This window comes from Nuphar pumila, chromosome 13, assembly GCF_984573655.1.
Source record: "Nuphar pumila chromosome 13, dmNupPumi1.hap1.1, whole genome shotgun sequence".
In the NCBI taxonomy this organism is placed as follows: Eukaryota; Viridiplantae; Streptophyta; class Magnoliopsida; order Nymphaeales; family Nymphaeaceae; genus Nuphar; species Nuphar pumila.
The window spans coordinates 99,536,470-99,546,440 of NC_143261.1; the positions used below are offsets into that span (position 1 = coordinate 99,536,470).

The window sequence follows — 9,971 nt, forward strand, 5'->3', positions numbered from 1 at the left end:
TTAAGGTTAAAAGAGAGTGTTATAGAAATCTAAGTAAGAGTCGTGATAATGAGAATTTGGAGAAGTATATGATAGCAAAGAAGGAAGCTAAAAAAGTTGTTCGAAACGCGAGGGCTAAGGTATATAAGGAGGTTTATGACAAGTTGGATACCAAAGAAGGCGAGAAGGATATTTATAGGCTTGCAAAGATGAGAGATAGGAAATCGAAGGATTTGGGTATGGTTAGATGTATCAAAGATGAAACGCAAAGGGTTTTAGTCAAAGATGAGGAGATTAAGGAGAGATGGAAAGATTATTTTGATAAGTTATTTAATGATAGTCATGCTCAAGATCTTGGAGACTTCTCCATTCCTTTTCATGAGATAAATCGTGACTTCATGCGCAAGATTCAAAAGAAAGAAATTGCAGAGGCTTTGAAGAAAATGAAATCAAGAAGGGCAGTTGGCCCAGATGGTATACCTATCGAGGCTTGGAAATGCTTGGGAGAGAAAGGTTTAGAATGGTTGACAAATCTTTTTAACTTGATTTGGCGAACAAATAAGATGCCTAATGAGTGGAGGAAGAGTACTTTGGTGCCTTTATATAAGAATAAGGGTGATATACAAGATTGCACAAACTATCGTGGTATAAAACTCATGAGTCATACTATGAAACTTTGGGAGAGGGTGATTGAGTCTAGGTTGAGGAAGGTTGTCATGATATCGGAGAATCAATTTGGTTTTATGCCTGGAAGATCAACTATGGAAGCTATACATCTTCTTAGACAACTTATTGAAAGATATAGAGAGAGGAACAAAGATTTGCATATGGTTTTTATTGATTTAGAGAAGGCATACGATAGAGTACCTAGGGACGTTCTCTGGTGGACAATGATGAAGAAAGGTGTTTCTCTCAAGTACATTAGTATAATTAAAGATATGTATGAAGGAGTAGTAACCAATGTCCGCACTTGTGGAGGGGTGACAACCAATTTCCCGATAACGGTTGGGTTACATCAAGGATCTGCTTTAAGCCCTTTCCTATTTGCAATAGTGATGGATGAGCTTACGAGATCAATTCAAGAAAATGTACCGTGGTGTATGTTGTTTGCTGATGATATTGTTTTGATTGATGAGTCTAGAGCTGGGGTTAATGCTAAGTTAGAATTATGGAGACAGACATTGGAAGCTAGAGGTTTTAAGTTGAGTAAGAGTAAGACTGAATATATGGAATGTCGGTTTAGTAAGCAACGAAGTAGTGATGGGAGTGTAGTGAAGCTTGGTGAGCAAGATATACCGGTGAATGATTATTTCAAATATTTGGGATCCATCATTCAAAAGTATGGAGAAATTGATGGAGATGTAAATCATAGGATAAAGGTTGGGTGAATGAAATGGAAAAGTGCTACTGGAGTGCTGTGCGATCGTAGAATGCCATTGCGGTTGAAGGGAAAGTTTTATAGGACGACTATTAGACCCGCTTTACTATATGGTACGGAATGTTGGGCTGCCAAGAGACATCATATTCAAAAAATGAGTGTAGCTGAGATGCGGATGCTTAGATGGATGTGTGGAAATACAATAAAAGATAAGATTCGGAACGAAGAGATACGTAAGAAGGTAGGTGTTGCACCCATTGAAAATAAGATGCGAGAGAATCGTTTACGGTGGTTTGGACATATTCGGCGAAGGCCTAATGATGCTCCAGTTAGAAGGTTGGAGAAATGGGAAAATATATTAGTTAAAAGAGGTCGGGGTAGGCCTAGGAAGACTTGGATGGAGATGATAGGAAAGGATATGAATGCTTTGAACCTCACCGAGGACATGGCGTTGGATAGAAATGATTGGAGGAAAAGGATTCATGTGGAAGACCCAAAATGAATTTCTTTTTTGGTTCATATCGCTGACCCCAATTGTTTTGGGATGAAGGCGTAGTTGTTGTTGTTTGTTGTTGTTGGCGTGGGCACATTGTTTAGTGGAACAATACAATGACAGAGTCCAATAATCAAGCCATTATCCTGTCGTTGCCATGCACGTGTTACCATTTTATGCAATTTTCCACGCTGACAGCGTAATGATCAATTTGTACAATGATATTTAGAATCAAACACTAACCACAGTAGGATATTTTACATTCATCAGATTGCAGGGAGGTTTAACAAAATAATCTCAAAATGCAGGGAAAACAATCTCAAAATAAGGAATCTTTCTTGCCACAAGGATAATCAATGAGAGTCTTCAAGCATCCATTGCCGCAAAAGAATCAAAATTTCTCCCAAAAAAATGACTTTGCTTTTTTTATAACAAGCCTACAGAATTTTGTTCAGGAGCTATTTCACAGGACTACAATGCTCAAACAGTGGTTTCATATTTTGCATAGAAGAGTGTAACCAACCTACAGCCAATAGTCATTCATACTACTCACCGCACTCGCTATAGGCCACTAGTCGGTATACAGAAATACCTCCCGTCACTCCAAGTTACCAAATGCAGCAAGTTTTTTCACATTAAACAAACAAAGCAGTTGGATACCACTGACCTTAATGGGAAGCTCTGAGCAACAATAATGCAACTAACCATATTCGTTTGCAGTAGTATCATGGACTGTGTTATTTGAACATGAAGGCAAGCACAAGCTTGTTGAGGATGCAATTCAATCATAACAAGATGACCATCAGGATCCAGTTTGTTCTTCAACTTTAATTTCACTCATCTCTGGCCCTTGTTTTTGTGTTGATGGCAAATCTACCAGCATATGAGAAGGGGCAAAGTACATATGGAGCGACATCGTACAAATAATAATACCCAGAAATAGCTGCATAAAGCAAAACATGGAACATAACGAAGTTAGTAACATGTAAGCAAGAAGAAAAACCTAATATCGTAAAAAAGAAGATACTGATTGTCAAGCGAAACAAGAATAAGGTCAAAACCAGATTGTTCTATTAAACAAATCTACCTGAACTGTAGGCCTGAAATCAAAGAGGTAGACAGACAGGACCATGGTCAGCAGCATTGCCATTGAGCTTGCATAAACCTACAAAAAGCAAAGTCCATGCTTATTCTGCTCTACTTGAATAAGAAATTGCTCACAAACTGAAACAAGGTCATGGTGCAGCTCATTCAAGGTTCACAATGTACGGAGACCAATTTGGAGAAATCCTCTCCAAGCCATGCTACAGGAATGTGATGGGGTTGGGTACACTTAGAGCACCTTAACCATGGCTATGAATACAGTTCCCATCATCACATATTCTCAAAATAGGAAAATACACACTGCTATTTGTTCAAGGACGAATCCCTAAAAGAATGACATGGCATTGTTTTTGGTCTCTGGGATAATATGCAAGGAAGAACCAACTCTCAAAATTTGTCCTTGAAACAGAACCAAGGCACTTGATCTCAACCATTTGCATGCTGAACATGAATTCAAAGACAAAACTAGGGTGAAGCACAACTGTAGCAATAAACAAATGCATGTGACCATGAATAAAAATGGGTTCCTAATATTACTCTAGGACCAACACCAATCACATTCCTGGGTCACTTTATAATTTTGTTGATTTTTAAGATGCATCCCAGATAGCTTCAAAAATTTTGCTGGTGTTAAGGCTTCGAGCTGACAACATCGAGCAAGCATTATATATTAAAATAGTAAATACACAAGGTACTGACATTTGGACCTTACTATGCTATAGTAACTCAATAGTTGTAACAGCTTTTGAGGGATTACCTTAACAATAATGTCTGCATATTTCATCAACCATGACACTAGCAACCCAGAAGTCCCCAAATTCAGCACCACCATCCATGTTGTAAAACTGTACCCATTAAAAAGGCGCTGCCACCATGGGCCATTTTCAAATTTGTTATTGATGTCATCTAAAAGAAGCCGTGCCATGTTGAAGATTGCACCAAACCTGCAACATAAAACACAAACAATGATCATGAGCTGATACAAGCTAAAATCACTGCAACTAGCTGCAATACAATATTCAACTCCAGAAATTGCAAGGATAATGAGGGTAGATAGGAGTACCTACGTATACAATTGTACATTCTGCCAGTAGAGACTGTCGTTGTTTTTCTTCAAGAGAAACTCTGTATAGACACCAGCTAATGCTGAAAGACAAGCAGATAATATTCCAAGCAAGTATCCCTGTATAGGTGCTGAAAAAAGTGAATCACAAGAAGCCTCCCCACAACCTTTTACCTGAAAGTTTGAGATGTACAATTTAAGTTACAAGAAAGGTAAAATGCCTGCGAAATACAACAGATTCTGACCAGGATTGCCTCGGGAGAATATAGCAGGCAGAATAATAATGATTTGCTGATAAACTTCATGTGGACTGGTGCATTTGCTAAGGGAAAAAAAAGATAAAAGGGATAAACTTCACCAAATCATTAGACCAAAATTCCTTCATGGAAATTCCATGTTAGAAATTCTCAAGATTGTTTGATGAAATGGAAAAATGCAAAACATATGAATTTCAGAAAAGGTAAACTTGACTGACAAAAAAGAAAAGGTCCACAAAATACAGAAAGAAATGAAAAATGATGGGGCTCTTATTAGAGAAACAAAAACATTGTATGCATGTGTGTGTGGGCATGCATGCATGCGCACATGCAGGCATGTGCGTGGCAGTTATACAATATTTTCAATCTGCCTCTTATGTCCATTTCCTCATGACAGAAAGTAAAGAAAAATATTGATGAGTTCCTGCCAATATTGAACCCTATAATCTTTTGTAATGTGCCAGGCACCAATGAAATGAGGGCAGACGTGTGCACAAAGAACCAATTCCATGCACTCAATCCCAAGTAAATTGCAAAAGTGCGATGGTAGATAAAAGAAGATGCTGCAATATTCTGCAACTTACCTGACTTGTAGTAGTGCCGACAGCTAGTAATATAATGGCCATCCACTGCAGATTAGATAACTTCCTCCTCAAGAACATCCTAAAATGGTAGTTACAAACATTGGAAATGGAGACTTGGTCAATCTAGCCCATCACATTCATGTCAGCACTTTCTAGGACAGCAGCTTTAGTTCAACCATAATTTTTACCATAGATGACAAAATATAGACCAAAATTGTATCAAGTTTAAAAATCTCAAAACTAAATTCATCATTCACTTAATAGTTCATACGAGACAAGTTTGATACCTGAACAATATTCCAGTTGTGACAATCTTCAGGTTACCCATTATCTGATAAGTTGAGGCATCCACATAGGTCAGGGTAGCAAACTGTACATTATTGTGAATCAAGTAGATGACAGAAGGAATGGGGAATAACCGCACACTCCTCCAGTCTGTAGTCATCTTTGGAGGAGTCAATGACTGGCACTCTCTCCATAGCAGAAAACATGATGCCACAAGCTGTTTTAACATTAGATTGTTATGAAATTTACTGACGTGACTTACTAAACAAAGGTTCAGAGACAAGGTGAATGACCTGCTGAAGTAAATGTGTCATATGAATGGAAGAATTCAAAAATCTACCTTAAAAACCTCTGCAAGAAATGGAACAGTTGCATAGTCATATTTATATCCTCCATTACTTTGTGAAAGTGTTGTCAAAATTCCCTGCCAAACATAAAACATGTCAAAGGACCATATCTCTGTGAGAACTAGCAGTAAGAAGATATCGCAACAATAACAATAAACATGCATGGGTACAAAAGTTGCATTACCATCTTCCAGCTTAATGTTACAAAAAAAATTATAAACATGCATAGTTACAAACATCACACCACTGTCTTCCAGGTTAAGGCCACAAGACTAACTTTCAAGACTGGAACCTTTAGATTCCAAGGAGTTTCGTTAAAATAGGCTGGTCTGTAGACTCTGTACAACTTCAGAATTGAATGGATTCCAGTAGTTTTAAAACCCACGAAAAGGAGGCCTCTCAGTCAAAATGTAATTTTCCAGTCATAATAATAATTGTCGTGTACACAGGAACAATACTAAATGAAAAAACATGCATTCAAAAGCAAAAGAATTGATATGCATCCCATTTTCCTCTTGTCAAAGTATCAAAATATTTCAAAGCAACTAAACAACTCCACCACAACCAATTTCCAGTTCCATCACAAAACCATGTCAAGAGGGGAAAATGAAAATAGGGAACCAGAAAATTCTCAGATCGAACTCAATTTACAAAGATGATCTGTTGATAAGAGATAATAACATAACTTAAAAATGTGATGCTTGAGTTAGCTGCTGAAAAATAGCGGGAAAAATTACAAGCCAAAAACAAATTTCATAGCTTGATGCTCATGTGAACTGCTCAAAATCTAGTTGAAGATGCAAGGCTATCATGCATGATCGCTTTCTTCCAAATTAGTCTGCCCATTTTCATTGCCTTAGTAAAAATTAATCAATATGTCAGATAATCCATTCTTCAGTTTTTTTTCTTTTTAATCCTGAAAGATACTCCATTATAAAAAATTATAATCTCTCTACAATTCTTTCTAAGGCCTGATCCTTGTACAGATTGCCAAAATAAAATCACTAATGATGTCGTGTGCTGCATGTCTTTCACTAAACCATTAAAGTCAAACATTTCATTTTAGGCCAACTTGAGGAGCACAATGCATATGGCACCTAAGGCCTTCTATTTTAATAGCTCCAATAAAGACTATTGTTCTAGTTTCTAACAGAACCCTAACCCTAGGCCTTCACAAACTAGAGAAACTACACTTTTTTTAGATTGCTTTTGCAATATGAAAACTTTAAGATCCTTCATCAAGATCACTAACCTACTCAAGTTTTGGATCATTTAATTAAAGGAGCACTCTGCTTATTTTCCTCTCCATCATGTTACAACCATTTCATATCGACATTCATCCTTGACTACAAATTTCCCATCATCTATGAATTGACCACTACAATAGCACTACCCACTAATATTTTCAGCCTTAAACAGGTAGAGTTTTAAGAAAACACAATTCATATATAGCTACAGATACAAGATACAGATAACTTTGGGGATATTACCATCGAGAGAAGCACAAAAGTGGTCACATAGTGGAATAAAAAATGGTTAGCCATGTCATGCAGCATTTTTATCCAACTCTCTAAACAGTACTGTTGTTCACTTGGCAGATCCATGCTGAAGGATGATCCACTGCCACAAATGTTATATTTTCCTGCATTTTACCAATAACTTCTCACACTCAAAGCCTATGACAAATTGATCTGAAATGCGCCTACATGGCTATGAATTTCAGCTGTTCATTGTGATTATAGTTGATTTTTCAGCAGTCCTTGATATTTTACATTTTGCAGCAAGTATGTCTTGTTGCAGGAACCTAAGACGTGAACTGTGATATCATAAAATAATAATGGATTTGGAGTACTTATCCTTTACATCTTTCTCCAAGTACCTTTTGGAGCTCGGTACATTAATGTTTGTTTCATGGATACAACCATGTGACATGGGAAACAGCTATTCTCCTGGAGTTTTCAATCAAGAGTAGAATATATCAGAAAGCTGCATTGGATAACAGTGGAACATCCTCTGCAATGTGAAAACTAGTAATTGGAAAAAAAAAATTATGACTCAAAAATTTTAAATAACATGCAAAAGATTTATTTATTTTTCATATGGTCCAGACTCCAGAATTACTCACCAGCAATATAGACGTCCTGGAGCAGATTCAGTCCATAACACTTAATACATTCTAAATTCTTATAAAAAATCTAAAAAAGTGTTATGATGCTCCCACTTATCCAGAAAACTGCTAGAGGTTTGGATATTGCCTCATGGAGCACAATGAAGCAGTGTTATCAGTATTGTATTGTATCTTATTGTACGATAAGATATGGCATATCGCAGTATCTCTGGTCCATGTGATACAACATACCCCCTGAATCTTTAATGTGATATAACATGATATTAAGTTATTTTAATTTTTTTTTTGTATTATGTGATTGTTGTAATTTGTTTACTCAAAACCTTTTTCTTTTGTTTGTTATCTCATTTGATCTTTAATAGTAAGCCTTTTGTTTTTGTTAGTTGTTAGTTTGTTACGATATCATTTCACATCATATAGTAACAGTAGTAGACTAGTAGTACATGTGTATGTTTAATTGTTTATAATGCTTAAATTTGATTTCTTTTTTCTATTTTCTTCTATGATTTTTTCTATTTTTTGATTTTTGAAAAATTTCTGTTTTTTGTGTATTTTTTATTTTTTGTAAATGTTAAAATAGGATTTTTTCTGTATCTTACGAAGCGATATGGTACGATACACCCTTATCCCCAGCCCTTCTGGGTTCCGATAGGATAATTACAAAATTGCAATGAAGTCTCCCAACTTATCCCAATTCTCTGGATTAGTGGGTGCAACCAAGAACCCTTTCAAATGATCTAGGAAAGCGCTATGGTGCACCCGTTTATCCACAAAATTGTAAGCAGTTATAACTTATGATACTGCACTATGGAGCTGCACAATGCAGTATCCCGACTTATCCCAGTTGTCTGGATTAGTGGGTGCAACCAAGAACCCCTTAAAATGATCTAGGAAATCGCTATGGCTATGGTGCACCCATTTATCCAGAAAACCGCGAGCGGTTATGGTATTGCACTATGTATCACAAATGCACAATGCAGCATCCCGACTTATCCCAGTTCTCTGGATTAGTGGGTGAAACCAAGAACCCCCTAAAATTATCTAGGAAAGTGCGATCGTGCGCCCATTTATCCAGAAAACCACGAGCTCAGTTATGACATTGCAGTATGTAGCACAATGCAGCATCCCAACTTATCCCAATTTTCTGGATAAGTGGGTGCATCCAAGAACAAACTAAAACGATGAGGAGCTAATCCAAAACTATCATAGAAACCACGCCAGTGTTGCATAAGAATACAGACATCACAGAAATCGATATTGCTAATTCGTCAATAGGAACCAACAGAGCGCAGAATCAAAACGATAAATGGAAGGGAGAGCGAGAATTCGATCCCTGGTTCAACAAACAAATCGCAAAAACCCTAATCGCAGGCGCATATGTTTCTTAACCAAACCAAGAGACCAAAGGAAGGCAATGACGAATGCATATAAAGAGAGTGGCGTGGAGGGTGGGGGGGTGGAGGAAAAGCTAAGGATGATGTTGGTTGGTGGGGAGTTACCTGAGCGCTCGTGAGAACGGTGAGGGTAGCGGCGACCAAATACCACGGAACCATCTCTCCCTTCGTTTCCCCAATAGTCCCTCTGGATCGTAGAAGCAGATCAGGTCATGCTGAACATGAGTGTTTTTGCTCATGCCGACATCGCGGCCGTCTGTTTGCATTTTGGATGAATGCCACGTGGTTTTGTTGACTTTTGAGCTTTTTAAAATGCAAATCGGATGGCTACGATGTGGGCATGAGCAAAAACACTCATGTTCAGCATCACATGATCTGCTTTCCTGGATCGTCCTTCCTTTTCTCTTTTTTTAGTGGTTTTTCTTGGGCATTGAAATCGTTGTCCCTCGATTATGGACTATGGAGATCGGAGAGAGACGACCAACGAAAGTAGAGAGAGAGAGAGAGAGAGAGAGCACAACATACAGGGAGTTGACAACAGTCCCAGATCTCGTTATCTGGTTTTTCTTGGCAAAGGAAAATCTCACTATAAATTAAAACATTTTGTTTTTTTTTCATGGAAATATCGTGTATTAAATATATAAAAATGTAAGAAAAACATGAAAACTATACAAAAATATAAAATTAAAAATATAGTGTTAATAATGTGTTGACATAAAGACATGATATTTTCAAAATTGGTGACATTTTAAAAATATCACATTTTTCAGGTATCTGATTTTGAAAATTTTATGATAGAATTGTTTGATTTAAAAAAAGAATGGCCGATATGTAGACTATGGTAGTTGGTAGAAATTGGAACCTAAAACCCATTTTAAATACAGATTTGGATCTTAATTGAAGAATCCCTAACTATAAATAAAATATCCTATTCCAAATGGAGGTCTCCTCAAAATAAA

At 37.0% G+C, this 9,971-nt stretch overlaps 1 protein-coding gene across 1 annotated transcript; it reads right to left on the reverse strand.

Annotated features, from left to right (window-relative positions):
- Positions 1 to 2,247: 2,247 nt before the first annotated feature.
- Positions 2,248 to 9,233, reverse strand: LOC149819431 (CMP-sialic acid transporter 1-like). The gene is made up of 8 exons (XM_089984448.1): positions 9,118 to 9,233; positions 5,484 to 5,567; positions 5,146 to 5,360; positions 4,859 to 4,937; positions 4,022 to 4,191; positions 3,712 to 3,898; positions 2,938 to 3,015; positions 2,248 to 2,793 (listed from the first exon to the last, which is right to left on the reverse strand). The coding sequence occupies exons 1-8, from the start codon at positions 9,169 to 9,171 to the stop codon at positions 2,653 to 2,655; spliced, it is 1,008 nt and encodes a 335-aa protein (XP_089840574.1). The 5' UTR covers positions 9,172 to 9,233; the 3' UTR covers positions 2,248 to 2,652.
- Positions 9,234 to 9,971: the final 738 nt, after the last annotated feature.

Bases quoted from the DNA above. Each gene is read 5' to 3' on its own strand.
- LOC149819431 (XM_089984448.1), bottom strand. From the start codon at position 9,171: ATGGTTCCGTGGTATTTGGTCGCCGCTACCCTCACCGTTCTCACGAGC. The intron at 4,938-5,145 runs GTATCAAACTTG...CTACCATTTTAG, and splicing joins ACAACTGGAATATTGTTCAG to GATGTTCTTGAGGAGGAAGT. The intron at 3,016-3,711 runs GTAATCCCTCAA...TGCTTTTTGTAG, and splicing joins ATGCAGACATTATTGTTAAG to GTTTATGCAAGCTCAATGGC.